This window comes from Microcaecilia unicolor, chromosome 3 (genome assembly GCF_901765095.1).
Source record: "Microcaecilia unicolor chromosome 3, aMicUni1.1, whole genome shotgun sequence".
Classification (NCBI taxonomy): domain Eukaryota; kingdom Metazoa; phylum Chordata; class Amphibia; order Gymnophiona; family Siphonopidae; genus Microcaecilia; species Microcaecilia unicolor.
In genome coordinates this window covers 313,936,811-313,961,436 of record NC_044033.1, presented here as the reverse complement: position 1 = coordinate 313,961,436, position 24,626 = coordinate 313,936,811, and the positions used below count along the sequence as shown (strand labels likewise).

Here is a 24,626-nt window from a genome sequence, read left to right as displayed (position 1 = left end):
TTGTTTTTGCACCTAGTATTGATTATATAATTTAAAAAGTGCTAAACTGGAAACAGGCTTTATAGCCAACACTATTTATATTTATATGCTCATATAAGTTTGGAACTGGAATTAGAAGTTTGGAATTTGAAGGAAGGTTTAAAAGTACATTTATTGGGAGGTCACGTGAAGTCGCGCTGGTGAATGGACATAAGTGAGAACAGCTCCCGAGCCTCGATCCCTTCAACTCCCCCAAAACCACAAGATTTAAATGAACTGACTTTACAACTAGTTAGAGAAGTGTACGAGAAGACCGAGTTGTGAGAAGTTGGGCAAGGAGAGGCTCTATGGCATCTAAATCTTTAAGAAAGCAGTCTGAGAAGCCGAGACCATCGGAGGTGCACAAGATAGCGGATGCGGATGGCCATGGGTCTGTTTCGGTGAGCTTGGCCTGGGTAGACGAAATAGTATCAGAGGTGAGTCAGGCAACAGACTCTTCCCTAGATAAAAAATTTCAAAGTGTCATCAATAAATTGGATGTCATGGACGAGCGGATGGAATTGTTGAGAGGAGAGTTTGCGGCCTATTGCCAGAGAGTATCGGATTTAGAAGACCATGTGCAGCAAATGCGCACAGTGAATGCTTCCTTGCAATCAATAAAGGTGGAGCTGGAGAATAAGATATATGACATTCAAAACAGATCCAGAAGAGGTAATCTAAGATTTGTGGGCTTACCGGAATCTATCTTGGAGACAGAGTTGCGAGGATTTTTTTGAAACATGGCTTGTCAAATCGTTACAGTTTTGCTCAAAAGCAGGCCCTATGCAAATAGAAAGAGCACATTGGCTGGGTCCTAGAAAACAGCCCAGGGTAGTAATTTTTAAAATGCTAAATTATGTGCACAAGACCGAGGTGTTGCGGGCAATAAGATCTCGAGGCCCACTTACATATGAGAATAAGACAATACTGTGTTTTCAGGACTTTTCATCAAGGGTCTCTTCATTATGGAGGGCGTACACACTTATATGTTCGGACTTGCACCGATGTCATATACAGTTTGCCCTCCTATACCCAGCACACCTAAAAGTGTTCATAGATGGAAAACCTAACTTTTTTGATACACCAGAACCCGCTAAAGTCTTCTTGAATCAACAAGTCTCTCCTGCGTGGAACATCGCTGAGTGACAGGACCCAGCATGGGCGCCAGGAAATGAATATCGGGTGGAAGGGGGAGCGGGAGGTAGAATGGAGAGAGTGGGAAGATGGGGAGAGAAGGAGGGGACATGGAGAAGGGCTGGAGAAAAAGAGAAGCTGCTGGAGATAAGGTTGGGGAGAAAGGGGGGATCCTGGCTGAGAGCAGAAAGAAGGAAAACGCTGGAAGGAAGGGTAGGGAGAGAAACAGGAGAGACATTGAAGGATGGGGAGAGGGGGGAACATGATGATTGGAAAAGGGTAGAGAGAGGGAGGCAATGGATGTAAAGAAGGTGATAGAGAGAAAGACACTGGATGGAAGGATCGGGAGAGGGGGTAGACGGAAGGATAAGGAGAGAAAGAGGGAAGACAGATGGAAGGATGAGGGAGAGAAAGAGGGAAAACAGATGGAAGGATAGGGAGAGAAAGACGCTGGATGGAAGGATAGGGAGAGAAAGATACTGAATGGAAGGATAGGGAGAGAAAGAGGGAAGACGCTGGATAGAAAGATAGGGAGAGAAAGAGGGGAGATGGATGAAAGGATGCAGAGAGAAAGGGGAGAGTCTGGAAGGATGTGGAGAGAGAGAAGGGACACTGAACAGAAAAGGGTAGAGAGATAAAAAGACACTAAATAGAAGGGGAGAGAGAGAGACACTAGATGGATCAGGAGAGAGGGTAGATGGGTGGAAGGATGGGGAGAGAAAGAGGGAAGGCGCTGGATGGAAGGGTAGGGAGAAAAAGAGAGGAGACGCTGGATGGAAGGATGGGGAGAGAAAGAGGGGAGCTGCTGGATAGAAAGGGGGAGAGGGCAGAGTAGTGAAAGACTGGAGAATAAGAGGAAGGGGTATGGGGAGAACAAGGGTGAGGAAAAGATGAAAAGCCATAGGTAGATGAAGTTAAAAGGCGGAAATTAAAGAATGGATAGTTAGAATGAATTAAATCTGGACAGAGAGAGAGGCAGAAAAATATTGAAGAAAACAAAGAAAAAGGAGAGAAAATGACAAATGAATAGGAAACCCTGGCAAGAGAGTTAAGAGAAGACGAAGGAAAGCAGAATCAAGAGATTGGGAGCAACACAATTAGAAAAAGTAAATGGCCAGACAACAAAGGCAAAGAAAATAATTTTATTTTTAATTTAGGATAAAGTAATGTGGTAGCTGTTTTAATAAAGTTTAATAAATGCAAATAAAACAGAAAATAGAAAATAAGGTGATACCTTCACTGATTTTGAAACATTTTTGATTAGCTTTCAGAGACCAACACTTCCTTCCTCAGGTCAGGAGAGGATACCATAACAGCATTATACTGACCTGAGGCAGGAGGTTTTGGCCTCTGAAAGCTAATTGAAAAGGGTATTAGGCAATTAAATGAAATGTTTTCTGAGTGTGCCAGGGGGGTGGAGCCATGCAAAGTAGGTGGAGCCAAGGCAAAGTGGGGTGGGGCTGGGTATACTAAAACCTCCCTCTCAAAAATTGGGACCCCTTGGCAGCTCTGTATAGTACATTTAGTTTTATGACCCCCTGGTCCTAGGTTCACAAATGTATACCTTTACAATACAGCTGTATCCTGCTTTGCAGGACTTTTTTCTCTCTTCATTAATGGAGATAATAAATATTTAGCCAGTAAATTGAATAGATATGGGAGTTCCAGAGGAAAGAAAAAAAAAAAAAAGGTTTAATTTATATGCAGTGACTGAGGGACACTGTGGCTATTCTTTTTGAAGAGATAAGCATTACTAACTTGCAGCTCAGAGATGGACATGATCTCCTGCCAGGCCAGTTCCATTTCCCGCGTGGGGCCTGATTCTCCCACTGGTTGAGGCAGGAGAATTGTTCGAGTTCTGCCTTGCTGAGGGGGGCAAGGAGGCATCGTCTCAGACTTGTGACCGTCCAAGACTTGGTCATGGAGTATCTCACCACACTCTTCTGTGGTCCTGTGATCCTGTAGGAAAGGGGAAAAAAAAACAACAGAGCAAATAAGAAAGAACTTAGAAGAAGTTACAAACACATAAGAACATAATAATAGCCATACTGGGTTAGACCAATGGTCCATCCAGGTCACAAGTACATGGCACAAACCCAAATAGTAGCAACATTCCATGTTACCAATCCCAGGGCAAGGAATGGCTTTCCCCATGTCTATCTTAATAGCAGACTATGGACTTTTCCTCCAGAAACTTATCTAAACACAACGGGCCTCTTTACAAAGCCGAGCTAGTGATTCCTGTGCAGTACATGAGAAGAAGCCCATTCAATTCCTATGAGCTTCCTCTCATTTGCCACATAGGAATCACTAACATGGCTTTGTAAAAGAAGCCCAAAGTGACAGGAGAATGTAAAGGAAAATAAACATACAAAACTGATTGAATGAAATAGTGATTCAAAGACTTAAAAAAAAAAAAAGTAACATTTCATAAAAAGATCTCTCACCCTGCCTTTTTGGCTTCCACTTTGGTCTTATTCTTGATTCTCTTTTGTTTTCCTTTTTTTTTTTACTTTACTTACTAAGCCTAGAGAGGAGATGACCAAGGGTTGGCTCAACGACAAGCTTCAAATACATTAAGTAAGGTTATAAAGAGGATAGGGAAAATGTAATGGGGTAAAATAACAGCTGGAAGATTTAGGACAGTATCAGTATTGATGCTGCTTTTAACTCCTAACTCTTATTCACTTGTTCAGAACCCTTATTTTATCATCCTCACTTTAATATTCTCTTATCTCTTGTTTGTCCTGTTTGTCTGTCCTAATTAGATTGTAAGCTCTGTCGAGCAGGGACTGTCTCTTCATGTTCAAGTGTACAGCGCTGCGTACGTCTAGTAGCACTTTAGAAATGATAAGTAGTAGTAGTATTCTTTATTGTAAGGCCTGGGAGAGAAACAGTGGCAGCTCCCATTGGCTTTAAGTGTGATTCCCTGACTCTTCTCCCAGTATACACGTAGAGACCTCCAGTGGTTTTACCAGGTAATGGAGCTGACATAGAACTTTCCAGATTTGGAAGGGCTTCTCTAGTAGTGAAGTAATGGTAGGAGGAGTCCCTGCCAAAAAGGAGGAAAATATGAATCTATAAATATTACAGCTCAAACAAAATATCTTGTCTTTGGCTGGCTAAGCCACTGTACCTAGTGCTGTTGTGCTTTGGCTAAAGTCTCCAATGACCTATTACTGGCTAAATCCAGAGGTCAATATTCTATCCTCATTCTTCTTGATCTTTCCGCTGCTTTTGACACTGTTGATCACAGCATACTTCTCGATACCCTGTCCTCACTTGGATTCCAGGGCTCTGTCCTTTCCTGGTTCTCTTCCTACCTCTCCCTTCGCACCTTTAGTGTTCACTCTGGTGGATCCTCTTCTACTTCTATCCCTCTGCCTATCGGCGTACCTCAGGGTTCTGTTCTTGGTCCCCTCCTCTTTTCTATCTACACTTCTTCCCTTGGTTCATTAATCTCATCCCATGGCTTTTCCTACCATATCTATGCTGATGACTCCCAAATCTACCTTTCTACCCCTGATATCTCACCTTGCATCCAAACCAAAGTTTCAGCGTGCTTGTCTGACATTGCTGTCTGGATGTCTCAATGCCACCTGAAATTAAACATGACCAAAACTGAGCTTCTCATTTCCCCCCCACAAACCCACCCCCCCACTCCCCCCCCCCCCCCCCCCCATTTTCTATTTCTGTTGATGGCTCTCTCATTCTCCCTGTCTCCTCAGCTTGAAACCTTGGGGTCATCTTTGACTCTTCTCTCTCCTTCTCTGCTCATATCCAGCAGACCGCCAAGACCTGTCGTTTCTTTCTTTACAACATCCGTAAAATCCGCCCCTTTCTTTCCGAGCACTCTACCAAAACCCTCATCCACACTCTTGTCACCTCTCGTTTAGACTACTGCAATCTGCTTCTTGCTGGCCTCCCACTTAGTCACCTCTCCCCTCTCCAATCGGTTCAAAACTCTGCTGCCCGTCTCGTCTTCCGCCAGGGTCGCTTTACTCATACTACCCCTCTCCTCAAATCGCTTCACTGGCTCCCTATCCGTTATCACATCCTGTTCAAACTTCTTCTACTAACCTATAAATGTACTCACTCTGCTGCTCCCCAGTATCTCTCCACACTCGTCCTTCCCTACACCCCTTCCCGTGCACTCTGCTCCATGGATAAATCCTTCTTATCTGTTCCCTTCTCCACTACTGCCAACTCCAGACTTCACGCCTTCTGTCTCGCTGCACCCTACGCCTGGAATAAACTTCCTGAGCCCATACGTCTTGCCCCATCCTTGGCCACCTTTAAATCTAGACTGAAAGCCCACCTCTTTAACATTGCTTTTGACTCGTAACCACTTGTAACCACTTGCCTCCACCTACCCTCCTCTCCTCCGTCCTGTACACATTAATTGATTTGATTTGCTTACTTTATTTTTTGTCTATTAGATTGTAAGCTCTTTGAGCAGGGACTGTCTTTCTTCTATGTTTGTGTAGCGCTGCGAACGCCTTGTAGCGCTATAGAAATGCTAAATAGTAGTAGTAGTAGTAGTAAAGAGTAAGAAGCTAAGGAGGTCTTTTACAAAGGCAGGTAGCATTTTTAGTGTGCGCTAATGTTTAGCGTGCGCTAATGCTACAGATGCCCATAGGAATATATGGGCATCTCTAGCGTTTAGTGCACACTTATTTTTTGCGTGCATTAAAAATGCTAGCATGCCTTTGTAAAAGGACCTCTAAGAGAAGTCTCAGAAGCAGGAAGAAAAGGAGGTTTCTCTGATCCTAGAAGAGAAGCAAAAGAATCAGGAAGTCCTGCAAGCTGAGTTCAGTAAAGTGAGACCAGTGCTTGAGTCTGAGATAGTTTTAAGCAGCTTAAACAGGAAGTTACCTCAGAAGGTGGGAGTCGGAGGAGGGAGGGCCCTGAAGTAGGCCTATGGGGGATCTTCTTTGCGGCAAAATCAATGCCGGACCTGAGTACATAAGCATTGCCACACTGGGACAGACCAAAGGTCCATCAAGCCCAGCATCCTGTTTCCAACAATGGCCAATCCAGGTCACAAATACCTAGCAAGATCCCATAAAAGGGGAAAGGGGGGCAGTGCTGGAGGGAGGGCTGGAGCTGAAAGGGTACAGAAGCAGCGTTGGAGGGAGTGAGGAGGGCTAGAGCTGAAAGGTACAGAGGCAGTGCTGGAGGAAGGGGGCTGGAGCTGAAGGGTACAGAAGCAGCGCTGGAGGGAGGGAGGAGGGCTAGAGCTGAAAGGTACAGATGCAGTGCTGGAGGGAGGGGGCTGGAGCTGAAGGGACAGAGGCAGTGCTGGAGAGAGGGAGGGATCTGAAGCAGACAGAGGCAGTGCTGTAGGAAGGGAGAGAGGGAGGAAGATGAAGGGGACAGAGGCAGCGCTGGAGGGAGGGAGGGCTGGTGCTGAAGGGAACAGAGGCAGTGTGAGAGGGAGGGAGGGAGGGAGGGGAGGTCTGGTGCTGAAGGGGACAGAGGCAGCACTGGAGGGAGGGAAGGCTGGAGTTGAAGGGGACAGATGCAGTGCTGGAGGGAGGTAGGGAGGGAGTTGAAGGGGACAGAGACAGTGCTGGAGGGAGGGAGGGAGGGAGGGAGGGAGGGGAGGGAGGGAGGGAAGTAGTTGATGGGACAGAGGCAGTGCTAGAGAAAGGGAGGGAGGGAGGGAGCTGAAGGGAAAAGAGGCAATGCTGGAGGAAGGAGGGAGGGAGGGAGGAAGCTGAAGGGGACAGAGGCAGTGCTGAAGGAAGGAAGCTGAAGGGGACAGAGGCAGCAATGGAGGGAGGGAGAAAGGGCTGGAGCTGAAGGGGACAGAGGCAGCGCTGGAGGGAGGGAGGGCTGGTGCTGAAGGGGACAGAGACTTCACTGCAGGGAGGGCTGGGGCCGAAGGGGACAGAGGCTTCACTGCAGGGAGGGCTGGGGCTGAAGGAGACAGGCAGCACTGGAGGAAGGGAGGGAGGAAGCTGAAAGGAACAGAGGCAGTGCTGGAGGGAGGGAGGGAGGGAGGGCTGGAGCTGAAGGGCACAGAGGCAGTGCTGCAGGGAGGGCTGGGGCTGAAGGGGACAGAGCAGGGGCGTAGCCAGACTTCCGTGGGGGGGGGGGGGGTCCAGAGCTCGAGGGGGAGAACTGTTCTCTGAGTCTGACCTGCACATACAACGTGCAGGACGTCAGCATGCAAGGAAGAAGACTTTTCTCTGCAGCAGAACGGTCGGAGAGGACGTCGGCTGGTGGGGAGTGGGGTCCCCCGCCAGCAAAATGGAAGGTAGGCGGCGGCAGGGGCGGGTTCGCCGGGAGGGGGGGTCCCGACTGAAATCTACAGGGGCCCAGGCCCCCTCAGGCCCCACGTAGCTACGCCACTGGGACAGAGGCAGCGCTGGAGGAAGGGAGGGAGGAAGCTGAAGGGGATAGAGACAGCGCTGGAGGGAGGGAGCTGAAAGGGACAGAGGCAGCGCTGGAGGGAGGGATGGCTGGAGCTAAAGGGGACAGAGGCAGAACTAGAGGGAAGAAGGAAGACAGCTGAAGAGGACAGAGGCAGGGAGGGAGAGAGTTGAAAGGGTCAGAGGCAGCACTGGAGGGATTGAGGGAGGGCTGGAGTAGAAGGGGACAGAGGCAGTGCTGGAGAGAAAGAGGAAGGGAGCTGAAGGGGACAGAGGCAGTGCTAGAGGGAGGGACAGCTGGAGCCAAAGGGGACAGAAGCTGTGCTGGAGGGAAGGAGGAAAGAAGCTGAAGGAGACAGAGGCAGAACTGAAGGGAGTTGAAGCGAACAAAGGCAGCACTGGAGGGAGGGAGCTGAAGGGGACAGAGGCAGTGTGGGAGGAAAGAAGGGTTGGCGCTGAAGGGGACAAAGGCAGTGTGGGAGGGGAGGGAAGGAAGAGAGGGTGAGATGCTGCAAGCGGATGGTGTATGGACACAGAGAGGGGCACTGCCAGACATAGGAGGGGGTATATGGCTACAGAGGGACAATGTTAGACATGGGAAGAATCAGAACATAGAAAGGAGATGCTGGACTTGAGGAGCATAGGAACAGAGGAGTGATAGCTGGACACAGGGGGAGAGGGGATAGGGACATAGAGTGGTGATGATGAATGTGGGGAGATGGACACAGGAGAGATGCTGGACAGGGACGTATAGGGGACATAGAGAAGGGAGGTGCTGAACATGGGGAAAGATAGGTACACAGAGATGAAAGATGGATGTGAGCATGGAGAAAGAAGAAATATCAAATAGGCAGGAGACCATGGCAAGTGAGTAAGAGAAGACAGAGAGAAACAGAAATTAGAGCTTGGGACCAATATGATTTGAAAAATAAAATGACCAGATAATAAAAGGCAGAAAAAAATTTATTTTCTATTTTTTTATTAGAATACGTCAGATTTGAAATGTGTATCCTGCCAGAGCTGGTGTATATTTCAGGGCAGAAATTTGGGAGTGGACCTCAAGGCCGACTACCAGGCCATGCCTTCTTCAGCTTCCAGTAGGCTTAGGGTTCTCTCTGGCCAGGGGGCAGTTGTCCTAGTTGCACTTCCCTAACATCAACCCTGGCATGGGTGATCTTTATATTTTGTATAGTATAGTAGGAAATGCATCTTTTTCTATTTCTTTGGTGTGGCTTCTTGGGGTTTTGGTTTAATATATGTTTATCATTTTTGGTCAGCTATTATGTACAGTATTTGGCATTTGTGTTCTGTGTGTGTGACCGAGGTATTCTGTTAGCATGAATTCTCTATGTTCGTTTTTTCCATAGTGAAGGGGATATTTGTGAAGGAGGAGAGGAGACAGGGTTTCTTTTCATCTTTGTTCTGTATTGGTTATGATTTATAAGATGACAAATGTACAGAATATTATTTCTTTTTATACTTTAATAAAATGAGTTAAATATAAAATCACAACTGTTTGAGGCTTCTGCAGATGGGATCAGTCAGAGCTCATGGGGACAGGGACGGGGACAGAGCTTTCAGGGACGGGACAGGAACACAGCTCATGGGAATGGGGACAAAGTTTGCAGGGACGGGGCAGGGATGGGGACAGAGTCCACGGAGATGGGGGTGGAGACAGGTTCAGGGTGGGGATGGGGACAAACTTAGTCCCCACATCATTCTCCAGTGCAGTGGTTTACAAAAACCTGGTCCTGGAGGCACCCCAGCCTGTCAGGTTTTCAGGATATCCACAATGAATATTCATTAGAGAGATGTGCATGCACTGCCTCCACAGCATACAACTCTATCTCATGAATATTCATTGTGGATATCCTGAAAACCTGACTGGCTAGGATGCCTCCAGGATCAGGTTTTTGTAAACCACTGCACTAGAAAATGATGTGGGGACTAAGTTTGTCCCCATCCTCACCCTGTCCCTGTGAGCTCTGTCCCTGTCTTGTCCCCGCAGACTTTGTCCCCATCCCCATGAGCTTTGATCCTAGGGAACTGAGTTCGATTTGATCCTAGGGAACTGAGTTCGATTTCCATTGCAGCTCCTTGTGACTCTGGGCAAGTCACTTAACCCTCCATTGCCCCTGGTACAAAATAAGTACCTGAATATATGTAAACTGTTTTGAATGTAGTTGAAAAAACCTCAGAAAGACGGTATATCAAGTCCCATTTCCCCTTGCCCCCCTCTGTCCTTGTCCCTGCCCCGTCTTTGAGAGAACCACTGCTCTACTGTGTTATTCAAGAGTCTATTTACGGGTTTTTGCAACTGTTAATAAGCCAAAATAAAGTGAGTTTTTTAAAAAATATATCCTTGTAGAATCAAAATTAATATTTACAATTACATGTGTAAATAAGTGCATGATAACATAGTACTGCCTTTTAGTAACTCTGACTCAAAGAGTTAAAGAGAGAGAGACAGAGAATTTTGACCATGACATCCTGACACCAACTGATAAAACGTTCAATGCTAAAAAAACGGATGTAGTGGTAAAGAGGAAAACACAAGAATGGCATTACTAACCATCAAGTAGCAAGCAACTATTCTGCACGATGTACACAGAGAAAGAAAACCATAAAGCACCAGCAGATACAAAGAGCAGGAAAGTGTGGCAGAAAGATGTAAAAATGATCCCGTTTTAATGGGTGCCACTGGTCTGGTGAAAAAGAACGTCTCAACACACCTTGATATATTACCTGTACATTTTGCATCCTATGAGCTCCAGAAGGAGGGCACTTTAGCGCAGTACTAAGAATGACACTAAGGCAAATTTAAGAGATTTCTATTTTTATTTTAGGATTACGTACCATCTTCCTCCCAAAAATAGGAGCCAAATGGGTTTATATAAAAGACATCAATATAATATAATATATTACAAAAAACGTAAATTAAGATCCTAGCCTACATGCACTAGCTTCAGAGTGAGGCTCATTCCTTTTACTAAAAGTGGTCAGGTTTTGAAGTGAATTACCTGGAGGAGTGGGTGCTCTTGACCTCTTACATGCAGCTAGACTGTGAGTGGAGGAACACTCTTGGTGAAACACTGTTGCACTTTTTGACACCCAGGGGACATCGAGCTGTGTCCCCTGGTAAGTCATTTGTCTGTGCTATCACTAAATCTGAAAAAGCTTGTGTGCTAGGACTAATAGATTCATCTTATTTATTTATTTCCATTATTTGATATGCCCACCTCACCAAACAGCTCAAGGTGAGTTACAATAACAAAACAATAAAGTCTCATTCATCTTTCTCCTGTTTGCTGCTGGAAGTTCTGCTAGTTGAGCGACACTCTTCTGAAATGTGGATAATTCCTTGATCCATATTTGATTAAGTACTATAGCACATTCCGATGCCCAGGGTTGGTGCTCCTCTCCTCCAGGGATATCAGTTGTCTGTATCAAGCCTGCATCTCTTGGTGATGATAATTGGAAGTCTTGGCTATGTAAGTTTGGGTATTTGTCTTTTTGGGTGGTTATATTTGATAATGTATAGTTTAAGAAGTGGTTGGGATGTAGAAGTGGGGGTTCCGAGTGGGGACATCACAATAATTTAGGTTTTAATATTAAAAGAAAGAGGATAGATGACAGATGTCCTATACTGGTGCCATGTCTAGTGAATAAGGGTGTTTATTCAATGAGTGGTAAGTCCCAGTTGAAGTATACTTGTTCTGTTTGGAATAAAGTTGAGATGCTGCATGATTTGATAAGAGATGGGGACACCGATGTGTGTTGTGGGTCTGTGTCATGGCACTTGCAAGAAGATGCCTCTATATTGAATTGATTATTTTTATGTGAATAAAGTGTGGTAATGTTTTATAAGGGATGTTTAGGTTTGTCCAAGGTGATGTTGCAGTTTAATGATGATGGGGCTGTCCTAGTTATCTTTTGTAGGTTGGTCTTTATTTTTGTTATATTAGCGCATTGATACATTTGCAGTGGACCCTCTTGAGTTTGTTGAGAGACTGGCTTCATTACTAGGATTTCAGGCTGCTAGTCAGTTTAAGGATCGATCAAATGCAAGAGATTCTTCCGTATTTTTTAATATGACTGAATTTTGGGGTTTGGGAAATTACTGTAGTTCAGGGGGCTATACACAAGAGAGTTCATAGTTTGGACCTAACTTTTATTCATGAAGCTTTGGGTAGTGGCATTTGGTTTTGCATCAGTTTTGGGTTATCCATTGTCATGGTCAGACCATGATGTTTTGGAGCTGGTTTTGAATTCAGGGAATTCAGATGGGATGATTGGAAGGAAGATTATGCTGCACTCTGGGGAAATGCTCAATATAAAAGAGAAGTCCAAAGTTTTGGGTGTATTTCATGATTCTGAATTATCTTTTGAGATACAGATATATGAACTAGTAAGGACAACGTTTTTCATAATACATTTATATTTAACTTCTGAAAGCTTTTGAGTAGTGGTTCAGGCAATCATTTTACCTTAAATAGATTATTGCAATTGTATCTACGGTGGGGTTACAGCAAAACTGCGGGCTAGACTGCAGCTGTTCCCAAATACGGCAGCTCATCTAATTTTTGAAGCTAAAAAATATGATTGGGTTACTCCACTTTTGCGACAATTGTATTAGCTCCCTATTAAGGAAAGAGTTGATTTTAAATTGGTAACATTAGTATATAAAACTTTATATGGTAAACTGAAGAAGTGTATAAATCTTTCAGCAGCAGATCGTTCTGAGAGTAACAGCTGATTCTAATGAACCACCAAAGAAGGACAATTTCAGATATTTGTTTACCAAAAAGAACATTGGTCTTGCCCCTGAGGCAGGCGCATGTTGCACCGAAACATGGCCTGTGTCGAGTCATTTTCATTAAAGATTGTACTATTGCTACTACTACTACTACTTATCATTTCTAAAGCGCTACTAGACGTACGCAGCGCTGTACACTTGAAGACCCTATTGTGCTTCCTTTTGTTGTCTTGACTTTGTGTACTTTTGGACCCTCTCTTCTGCTACTTGAGTGTGATTAGGAGAGGATGAAAACACAGATATGCATTCCCCATTTCAAAAGGAGACTGTATGTCTGTGATCCCTGATATCAACATCAGGAGTTAGACCTGCTCCTGGAGATGTCTAGGGTGCAAGAAAGTGCTGTGGATGGCTGTGACAGCTAGCACATGGAGTTTATACCAGTTGTCATGACTGCCAATGGCCCAGCTGCACTTACCTTATTTGGAAGGTCAACCCCTAGCGATAGTGCTGCGAGAGTCTAGGGAGTTAGCACCCCCATTTTAGAACTCAAAGCCAGATGTGATAGTGGAGGAGACCACTCCTACACCATTCCACTTCATCACCATGGAGGACTCTGAAAGTGGGGGGAGATCAGGTTAGAGCAGGAGTAGGCAACCACGGTCCTCAAGGGCCACAAAGCAGTCAGATTTTCAAGATTTTCACAATGAATGTGCATGAGATTGATTTGCTTGTACTGATTCTATTGTATGCAAATAGATCTCATGCATATTCATTATGGAAATCTGAAAATCCAACTAGATTGTGGCCCCTGAGGACCATGGTTGCCCATGGACTAGATAGAGTATGTGGTAAGTGTGGAAGGGTTTGAAGGGGAGCCAGGAGGATGCTCAAAGTGGGGATCACAGGTGCTCTAATTGAGGTTCTAGTGGGATTGGGGTGATCAGATCAGGGGATGGGGGGACTGGAGTGATCTGATGGAGAGGACTGGAATTCACTTCTGTGGGTATGTTGTGTTTGGCACATTATTATTTGTATCCCACATTTTCCCACCTTTTGCAGGCTCAATGTGGCTTACATATAACCGTTAACGGTGTTAGCCGATTACGGTTTGAGCAAATACATAGTATGAATGAATACAAAGTGATATTGTGGTATAATGAGGTATATGTATGGTAGGAAACAGTTGGGGGGAACTTAGAGAGGGAAAGGGGGAAGAAGAGTCAGGTAATGTCCGTTGCAATCGTTGGTTATGTTGTGTCGCAAGTGACCGGTATTTTTATGTTTTGGGTTTTTTTTGTTACATTTGTACCCCGTGCTTTCCCACTCATGGCAGGCTCAATGCGGCAGGCAATGAAGGGTTAAGTGACTTGCCCAGAGTCACAAGGAACTGCCTGTGCCGGGAATCAAACTCAGTTCCTCAGTTCCCCAGGACCAAAGTCCACCACCCTAACCACTAGGCCACTCCTCTTTTCTGAATAGGTCTGTCTTTAGTGCTTTCCGAAAATTTAGGTGGTCGAGCGTAGTTTTTACTGCTTTGGGCAATGCGTTCCATAGTTGTGCGCTTAGGTCTGTGGTCTAAAATACTCACATAGATGTTGCAGTGCTGAACCTGACATGTCTATATGGCAGGATGGTTGCTATCAATGTTCTCAATGTCTGCATTTCTAATATGCATCCTACTGCTGGACATAGCTGCTGCAGAAATGTTCATGCTGGTATGTATCTTAGAAATGGTTCTTTGTTGGTAGACCTTTTTCTAAAATATATGTGGAATTGTAGCTGTCCTGACCTGAATGTCTCAATTCTGGTTTGTATGTTCTTTTTAAAATGCCGCTCCACATTTTTAAAGCTAATACTGATTTGTTCTTTTACTAAGGTAGTGAATTCTTTTCTAGCAAAGGGATGTTATCGGAGTGTATTGAAATGTGGTAGTATAACTGCTATTTAAAAGTGATTAGCTGGATGCGGCAAAGTTTATGAGTTACAAGTTTCTAACCTTTCTTCATTGTCTAAGGTGGTTGAAAAATTGGTTTTGTCATCTTTAACTATTCATTTTGAGGATCATGGTTTATTGGATATTAGTCTGAGGTCTAGGGGAAAACCGTAAACAGATGTCAAACTCAATCTGTATTGCATAAAGCAGGCTGACAAGAAGGCGACAACTGATTACATAAGTAAATCAGGGCTAATATAATTCTTTTAAAGAAATCAGGTACTTGTTTAACAGTCGCTGGACCCTGGACTCTGCACAGCGGTGGGCCGAGACTGGTCGCGGGGTTGATCGCGGCAGCGGGCCTGCCTCGTGGTCGCGCTGCGTCCCTGACTGCCTCTCTGGCGTGGTCCGAACCCTCCAGGCGACCCCAGTGCCGGGCAGACAGAGATCCGGCGTGTCTCAGTGAGCTACCGCCGCACTCCCCAGCTGGAACGGCCCGGGCGCGGATTCACTGCACACGGATCGGGGGCGCACCGACGCGGGAAGATTGCCCGTGGGCCCAGACCAGGTAGTCGAGGTGAGCCGCGATAGCACCTTCCGCGCCCACAGGCCCGCGGCATGGCGGATCACCTCGTCTGACCAGACCCGACCACGTTGCAGCATCGTCCAGGGCTGTGTTGGACCTGAGGGTCTGTCGTTCAGCCCTCATAGCCTCGCAGTCCGTGTCTGTGCTGCAGTTCCTGTGTGCCCCAGTTTGTCCCAGCCCCGCTGCTCAGCTGCTCTCTCTCTGCTCCGGTTGCTCCGGTCCGCCTGACCCAGCGTATTACGGTCCGCCTGACCCTGCCTGTTCCAGTTTATCGGCCCCAGCCTGACCCAGCTTGTCCTAGCATGTTCCAGACCGCCTGTTCCAGCTTCTGCAGTCTATCGGCCCCAGCTTGTTCCAGTCCGCCTGATCCAGCTTCTCCAGCTTGTTCCTGTCTGCCGATTCCAGCCTGCTCCTCCAGTCCAGTCCTGTCTGCCGACCCCAGCCTGCTCCTCCAGTCCAGTCCGCCGATCCGGCTTCTCCCTACATGTTCCAGTCCGCCGATCCAGCTTCAGCCTGTTCCTGTCTGCCGATTCCAGCCTGTTCCTCCAGTCCAGTCCGCTGATCTCCTTGCATGTTACAGTCCGCTGATCCAGCTTCTCCCTGCTTGTTCCAGTCGACCGATCCAAGTTCTCCCTGCTTGTTCCATTCCGCCGATCCAGCTTCTCCCTGCCTACTCCAGTCCATCTGCTTGTTCCAGTTCATCTGCTCCAGCTTGTACCAGTCAGCCTGATCCAGCTCCTCCCACATGTACCTGTCCATCTGCTCCCTGCTTGTTCCAGTCCACCTGGTCCAGCTTCTCCAGCCCGCCTGATCCAGCTGTCCATCTGCTCCCTGCCTGTTCCAGTCCACCTGACCCAGCTTCTCCAGCCTGCCTGATCCAGCTGTCCATCTGCTCCCTGCTTGTTCCAGTCCACCTGATCCAGCTTCTCCAGCCCGTCGATCCAGCCTGTCCCATCCGCCTAATCAGTGCACCTGCTCCAGATTGTTCCTGCCTGCCTGCCTACTAGCCTATAAAACCAACCTCCAAAGTGCTCCAGTCTGCTCCAGTCGTGCCGCCTGTTCCAGTCCATCTATCTCAGCTGGTCTACTTCAGTGCTCCAGCCCATCCATTCCAGTTTACTTCAATCCGTCTGCTCCAGCTGACTCCAGTCCTGCTCCTGCCTGCCTGCCTGCCTGTTAACCCATCAACCAACCGGCCTGCCTGCTTGCTAGCTTGTCTGCCATTGACTTACTTGCCTGCCTGTTAACTTGTCAGCCATTGACTTACCTGCTCTCCAGCCCCCAATCCCATCAATTCCAAACCTCCAATCCAGCTTTCCGCTCTTTCTCTCTGTTTCACACCTCAGTCACTACATACATACCTGCTACACCTCAATCACTATTTATGGCCCCTGTCCACATTCTCTTCCTTGCCCTGTCCCTTCCTAATCTTTTTCCCCTCCCCCCACCGCTGTCTACCACTGGAACTCATTGCCCACCCATGTCCCCTCCCGTCCTGCTCGCTACAGCAATACCCTATTCACCCCCATCCCTCACCCCCTCACCATCTCTCTTGTTCCCCTCCTCCTTTTTAGCTCTCAACCTTCAACACTTCCTTCCTTCCATTAACCCATCACCGTTCCTACTAAGTGCATCCCGTCTTCGTCACCTTCGTCGCCCGACCTCCCCCACCCTCCTTCGCACTCTCTTACTTCTCCTCTTGCTATCTGCGGGAGACATTAATCCTAATCCAGGCCCCCCTCACCTGGCCTCCTTCTATCCATGCAAACAATTCCGTGATGTCTCCAATCTCGTCTCTATTCCCCTCCTTCCCCCTCTTCTCTCCCCTTCTCATGTGCCCTGTGGAATGCCCACTCGGTCTGCAACAAACTGCCCTTCACCCATGATCTCTTCATCTCTCGCTCCCTTCAACTGCTCGCCCTAACCGAAACCTGGCTCTCCCCTGACAACTCTGCCTCAGTCGCGGCCCTTTGCCATGGAGGTTATCTCTTCTCCCACACTCCCCGCCCAGTTGGCCGCGGTGGAGGCGTCGGGCTACTACTCTCGCCCTCCTGTAGTTTCCAACCCCTCCTCCTACCGCAGTCTCACTGCTTCTCATCCTTTGAAGCACACTCCATCCGGCTATTCCACCCATTGCCACTCAGAGTGGCAGTCATTTACCGCCCCCCTAATAAATCCCTCTCCTCCTTCCTCACCGACTTCTATGCCTGGCTTTCCGTTTTTCTTGAACCCTCATCTCCGTCCCTCATTCTCGGAGACTTTAACATACACGTTGATGACCTATCCGACCCTCACGCTTCTCAGTTCCTCACTCTAATTTCCTCCTTCAACCTCCAACTATGCCCCACCACCCCTACTCACCAAGACGGCCATTGTCTTGACCTCGTCCTCTCCTCTTCCGGCTCTCCCTCCAATTTCAACGCTTCAACTCTTCCTCTCTCCGATCATCACCTGATCACCTTCACACTTCTTCACCCCCCCCCCCCCCCCATCCCCGTCCAACTCTTACCACTACCTCCAGGAATCTGCAGGCTATTGACCCTCCCACCTTATCCTCTAGTATTTCTAATCTCCTCCCCTCCATCATGTCCTCCGAGTCTGTCGACAAGGCTGTCTCTGCTTACAATGCTACTCTCTCCTCTGCTCTGGACACCCTCGCACCATCCACCTCCCATCCCACAAAGCGTACTATTCCTCAGCCTTGGCTGACCCCTTTCATCCGCTACCTTCGTTCCTGTGCCCGATCTGCCGAACGCCTCTGGAGGAAATCTTGCACCCATTCAGATTTCCTTCACTACAAATTCATGCTATCCTCCTTCCACTCCTCCTTATTCCTTGCCAAACAGGACTATTAAACCCAATTGACCAACTCTCTCAGCTCCAACCCCCGTCGTCTCTTCGCCACCCTTAACTCCCTCCTCAAAGTGCCCCCCGCTCCCACCCCCCCTCGCTCTCTCCTCAATCACTGGCCGATTACTTCCGCGACAAGGTGCAAAAGATCAACCTTGAGTTCACTAGCAAGCCATCTCCGCCTCTTCACCCTCCAACCCTCTCCCTCAACCAACCAACCCAGGCCTCTTTCTCCTCCTTTCCTGACATCTCCGAGGAGGAAACCGCTCGCCTTCTTTCCTCCTCAAAATGCACCACCTGTTCCTCTGATCCCATCCCCACCAACTTACTTACCACCATCTCTCATACTGTCACCCCCTCTATCTGTCATATACTCAACCTCTCTCTCTCCACTGCAACTGTCCCTGACACCTTCAAGCACGCGGTAGTCACACCTCTCCTCAAAAAACCATCACTTGACCCTACCTGTCCCTCCAACTATCGCCCCATCTCCCTCCTACCCTTCCTCTCCAAAATACTTGAGCATGCCGTTCACAGCCGCTGCCTTGATTTTCTCTCCTCTCATGCCATCCTCGATCCACTTCAATCCGGTTTTCGCCCCTTCACTCGACAGAAACAGCACTCTCTAAAGTCTGTAATGACCTGTTCCTTGCCAAATCCAGAGGCCACTATTCTATCCTCATCCTCCTCGATCTATCCGTCGCTTTTGACACTGTCAATCATGATTTACTCCTTGCCACACTGTCCTCAATTGGGTTCCGGGGCTCTGTCCTCTCCTGGTTCTCCTCCTATCTTTCCCACCGCACCTTCAGAGTTCTCTCTCATGGATCTTCCTCCACCCCCATTCCGCTATCTGTTGGTGTTCCCCAGAGATCTGTCCTTGGATCCCTTCTCTTCTCAATCTACACCTCTTCCCTGGGCTCCCTGATCTCATCTCATGGCTTCCAGTATCATCTCTATGCTGATGACACCCAGCTGTATCTCTCCACACCAAACATCACTGCGGAGACCCAGGCAAAGATATCGGCCTGCTTATCCGACATTGCTGCCTGGATGTCCAACCGCCACCTGAAACTGAACATGTCCAAGACCGAGCTCGTCTTTCCACCAAAACCCACTTCTCCTCTTCCTCCACTTTCCATCTCAGTTGATAACACCCTCATCCTCCCCGTCTCATCTGCCCGCAACCTCGGAGTCATCTTCGACTCCTCCCTCTCCTTCTCCACGCATATCCAGCAGATAGCCAAGACCTGTCGCTTCTTCCTCTTCAACATCAGCAAAATTCGCCCTTTCCTCTCTGAACACACCACCCGAACCCTCGTCCACGCTCTCATTACCTCGCGCCTTGACTACTGCAACCTACTCCTCACCGGCCTCCCACTTAGCCATCTATCCCCCCTTCAATCTGTCCAGAACTCTGCTGCACGTCTTATATTCCGCCAGAACCGATCTACTCATATCACCCCTCTCAGGTCACTTCACTGGCTTCCAATCAGATACCGCATTCAGTTCAAGCTTCTCCTTCTTACCTACAAATGCACTCAGTCTGCTGCCCCTCACTACCTCTCTACCCTCATCTCCCCTTACGTTCCAGCCCGAAACCTACGTTCACAGGACAAATCCCTCCTCTCGGTACCCTTCTCCACCACCGCCAACTCCAGACTCCGCTCATTCTGCCTCGCCTCACCCTATGCCTGGAACAACCTTCCTGAGCCCTTACGCCAAGCCCCCTCCCTGCCCATCTTCAAGTCTTTGCTCAAAGCCCACCTCTTCAATGCTGCCTTTGGCACCTAACTCTCACCTCTCAGGAAATCCGACTGCCCCAATTTGACTACCCCTTTCGGACTGACTGTTCACTTGTCCTTTAGATTGTAAGCTCTTTGAGCAGGGACTGTCCTTTATGTTTAATTGTACAGTGCTGCGTAACCCTAGTAGCACTTTAGAAATGTTAAATAGTAGTAGTAGTAGTAGGTTTTGGAAGAGGACATTATATTGAAATGGTTGGTTCTAGTGTTAATGTTTGATCAGGCAAGATGTAGGTTACAGAAATCTAGGAAGGAGGTCACACTCCTCTTTTTAGATCTTTCTTCAAAGTTGGACATCATAGATCATCAGTTGTTGTTTGATCATTTGTAGATTAGTGATGCTGAAATGGTCTAGTTTTTTATCTGGAAGACGATAAAAGGTGGTGTGGGATGGCTAGAATTCCAGTTGGAGGAAAGTGTTTTCAGGCGTACCATAAGACTCCTCTTTGTCCACTGCCTTGTTTAGACTCTTACCTCTTTGCTTAGAAGGAATGGATATCAGTTCAGGTTTTCTGCAGATAATACCCAGATTCTGGTATCTTTAAAGAGCTGGTTGGAAGTGTCCATAATTGTATTGCCAAGTTTACAGTTGATGTGTTACAACAGATTAGCTTAGAATTGAACATCCAGAAAATAGTGTCATTGGGATTGCAGTTGATTGATGAGGTCCTACTGGGTTTGAAGGTGGTAGTTGTGGAAGTTGAGATTCTCATTTCAGGGACTGCGTAGTTTAGCAATGCTAGTGGTTATGCATTTGAACAGCATGTCACAGATTAAATCAATTGTGGTTGACTGTTTTTCAGGCTTTAACTGTTGCATAAATTGTATGATGTGCTGGAGGTGGACGCATTCTGGATTGTTGTGCAATTATTATTATTGTGTAAGCTGGAATATTGTAATAGTCTGCAGCTGGTTCTTCCAAAGTAAGCACTTATTTTTCCCTCCAATCGATTCAAAATGCAATGGTGAGAATTGTGACTCGATGTCCTTTGAGGGAGCATGTGTTAGACTTTACTTAAAGTAATTGCATTGGTTGCTGAAGGCTCATTGTATTGAGTTTAAGTTAGGTGTTTTAATTTTTAGGTTGGTACTGTGTTCATCGGGAGCTAGGCAGTTAGTAGTCTCTTTGGTGTCATCTGAACAACAGCCTTTTCTATAGCCAGATCAGTGTTTTGAAATACATTGCCAGCTGATTTAAAGTGTGAAACCAATTATTTAAATATTTGCAAGTGATTAAAGGGATTTGTATTTGAGACTGCCTTTGTCGGGTGTATGGAAAGTGTTCAGGTAGCAATAGTATGCTTATTAATCACAGTATTATATGTCAAAGGGTATTATAGGGTTGATCTAGGGTAGAATGTTAAACGTTTTATACTTTTATGAGATAATACATGTTAAGCACTATTCTGTAAGGACATGTGTAAGTGGCATAAGGTGTAAATGCAAAGGGTGTATATATAGGTGGAGCTCTCACTAATACACGTAATTTACAGAATACTGTAAGTTATATGCATTCCTGCCACATTTATGTGACTGCATGTAGGCCAGATCGATGGCTGGTGTAATTGTGGGTGGGTAATTGTAAGGTGCACTAATACTGGGTCATGCTAGTATTCTATAACAGAATCTGGGTGCACAGATATCGTTACAGAATAGACTTGTACTGCACAACATCAGGGTGCCAAAATGGAAGCACCCACCTATAGAACTGCCTGCTCCCAACTATCTAGCCTTCTGTCCCTCACTGGGACTTAATAGTTTATACAGGTCTATGACTTCCCCTTCCTTCTAGATATTTTCAACAAGGGCAGATTTGCTGGTCACACTATTGCTCCGCCTTCCTCCAAGCTCACAAATATCATAAGAATATAAGAATAGCCAATCCAGGTCACATGTACCTGGCAGAATCCCAAGTAGCAGCAACATTCCATGCTACCAATCCCAGGTCAAGCAGTGGCTTCCCCCATGTTCATCTCAATAACAGACTATGGATTTTCCCTACAGAAAATTGTCCAAACGTTTTTAAAACTCAAATATGCTAACTGCTGTTACCATATCTTCCAGCAGCGAGTTCCATTTTGCAGGATCTGATGATATGTGTTGAGGTGGTTGTCTTACAGGCAGACTTTAGTCTGACAAGGTTTAAATTATAAGATACTGTCTCTCAAAGGACCTTTAAATACGGTTGAATTGATCCATAGATGTGTATGGGGTTTAGCATTGGTAATAATTGAGTCTGAAATACGTGACATTGCCATGATACAGAAATCCATTTTTAGGTTCACATGAAGGCATTACTTCCTCATGCCTCAGTCCCTTCACTACTGTGCCAGATTTATAACCTGAATGCACCAGGAGAAAAATCTTACTTTTTGGAATGGGCCACCCTTGGCATTTCTGCACTCTGTCCCACCATCTTCCCTCCCCTCCCTTCTCCTGGTTCAGCAGCTTATCCTACCCCTACCTACCTGCCCCACTGCTTCCAGGAAAACAAAAAGTAGTATAAAGATGTGGAGCTGCTGTCTAGGCTGATAGCTCTGTTAGTCCTGCTTCTTCTGATGTGGACTTCCTGTATTTGAGCTGCAGAGCCAGCAGAGCTATTGGCAGTATGGCATAGACGGTGCCTCTGTGCCTTTATGTGGCTAAGCTGGCAGGTGCCTAAGGAAGAAGTGCCATTGAACCAGAGAGAGGGGGAGTGGGGGAACATACAAAGAAATTAGCTCAGGGCCTCATAGGTGGTTAAAGTGGCCCTGTCTATGTCAGCGACCTGCCATGCTCATTTGTATACTGGCAGGCAAGGGGAGGCAAAGATGGAGAAATTTCTGGACCTTGAGGGAGGGAAGCAGAGGGAAGAGAAAGAGAGACCTGGAGCAATGGGGGAGAAGAGAGGTGGGAAGATCTTGGATCTGGGGAGGGAGGAGCAGAAGGAAGAGAGACATAGAGCAAGGGGGAGAAGAGAGTAGGAGAAATCTTGGACCTGGAGAGGGAGGAGCAGAGAGAAGACAGAGAAGAGAGCCTTGGAACAAAGGGATAGGGGTTAAGCAGAGAGAGAGAGAAAAAAAAAGAAACTGGACAGAGGGAGAGATGCTTGACCAGTGGAGGTAGGGAGAGAGAGATGCCAGATCAAAGAGGTCAGAGATTGGAGGCAAAGGAGGAAGGGGAGGATAGATGCTGAACCTTGAAGGGGGGGAGAAGAGGGAAGAGAGAGCCTGATGTCTGGAGCAAAGAGGAGAGAAAGAGACAGGGAGAGATCTTGAACCTGGGGAGGTGAATGCAGAGGGAAGGGAGGGAGGAGAGACCTGGAGCAAAGGGGAGGGAAAGAGATGGGGAGTGGTTTTGGAACTGGGGAGGTGAGTGCAGAGGGAAGAGCGAGAGTAGAGTCCTATAGCAAAGGGGAGGGGAAAAGATGGGGAGAGATCTTAGACATGGGGAGGTGGATGTAGAGAAGAGAGAGAGAGGAGAGACCTGGAGCTTAGAGGAGGGAGATGCTGGATCCGGGAAGGGAGTGAGAGAGAGAGGGGGTAAAGGGTCATGGATTTGATACCCAAAGCGGTGGTAAAACCAAAGCAGTTTTGAGAGAGAGAGAGAGAGAGAGAGAGAGAGAGATGCTATACCATGGGGTAGGGGGCAGGGGAGAGATGCTGGCCCCAGTATGGGGGTGCAAGAGAAAGGGAAATTATGGGAAGAAGCTGGACAGGGGGAGAAACAGGGACAGAGAGGGGAAGTGCAGGGCAGGACAGATAGGAACATGGAATGACGATGGAAATGGAGAGAGAAGAAATATCAAATGGGATGGAGAGCCTGGAAAAAGCAGAAGATGGATGGGACATGGAGGGTGGAGGAGAAGGGAATAAAGTAGAAGATGAATGGGAAAGGGAAGGAAAGGAACATAGCAGAAGGTGGATGGTACTAGGGAGAGAAGAGGAACATAGAAGATGAATGAGATAGGAGAAGGGGAACAGAGCAGAAGATAACTGGGACTTGGTGATTGAATAGGAGAGTGTTGGGAGCATAGCAGGGAACTGCATGGGAAAGATAAAGTGGGAATTTCAAGTGGATAGCGAGTACTTGGCAATTGGTGAGTATGAGTGAAGGTATGTTTAATGGGTTGGAAGAATGAGTAACGGATGAGGGTTAAGAGGGATAAGAGAAAGGGAATAAAATGTGGGGAAAGGTTGAGATGTAGTGTGAATGACCTGGAAGAATAGAGAGAGGATGAGGGGCATTGAAAAGGGATAGGGGTATTGGAGAAGGATATGAGAGGAAGAGGATGGGTCTCCCAAGGGATGGAGTGAGGGTGGAAATAGGGTTAAAAAGATGGTGAAAGAGAGGCAATAAGATATGAGGTATAGAAGAATGGCCTGGAGGCAAGGGAAGGAAGGAGAGCCAGGGATGGAGCTTTAGCTGGGGCTGGTGAGGGGATGAGAGGCAGTAGAGAGCAGATGAGTACAAAAGATGGAAATGGGGGACTGAGGAGGGGCTTGGGAAAAAGAAGGAGGGGGCAATATGATTGCTGAGGAGGGGATGAGAGGGAGATGGGAAAAGCTGCTAGGTAAATGAGAGGTGAAATGGAAACTAGATTACAGGGTGATGGGGAGAATGAGGGGTAAATTTCATATATAGGTGGATATAGAGGCAGAGAAGAGAAAAAAAACAAAAAAGAAGATTAGTGCCAAGTAGAGAAAGAAGGGGACAAGAGGAGAGAGAATGCAATGGCAAACCTAGACAAGAATTGAGGAGAAGACAGCACAAAAAGTGGAACGGATTGAAACCAACCCAGTTAGAAAAGCGCCCAAACAAAGGTAGAAAAAAATTATGTTTTTAATTTAATTCTTTGTAATAGTTGGAATGTGTCCGTTTTGAGAAATGTACATCTTATCTTTTACCAGAATTGCGATGCATGTACAGTCTAGGTTTCTTTGGCAGAGGGGAAGTGGGTCTTCATTTCAGTTTTTGTCTGCTTGTTTTTTTGTGGTCCCCTATTTTGAATAAACTGAGGGTCTGGAAAACATAGAACTAACCTATCTGAAGACATTATTCTGGAAGATATGAAACTACTTTCTATCACTGTCAGCCATTTTGCCTCCCCAATACTGTATTTCTACTTCTACAGCCTGTGCATTTCTAAGGTCCACTTTTGGGGGAGGCGGGAAGTGCTGGATAA

The 24,626-nt window shown here is 46.9% G+C and overlaps 1 protein-coding gene across 1 annotated transcript in view; it reads right to left on the bottom strand.

The window, feature by feature from the left end:
• NFE2 (nuclear factor, erythroid 2) overlaps positions 1–24,626 on the bottom strand; it is a 147,652-nt gene that overhangs the window by 7,717 nt on the left and 115,309 nt on the right. The window contains exon 3 of the mRNA XM_030198324.1: positions 2,911–3,111. Coding sequence (XP_030054184.1) covers positions 2,911–3,039 — 129 coding nt within the window. The 5' untranslated portion in view covers positions 3,040–3,111. The remainder of the gene's footprint in view (positions 1–2,910; positions 3,112–24,626) is intronic.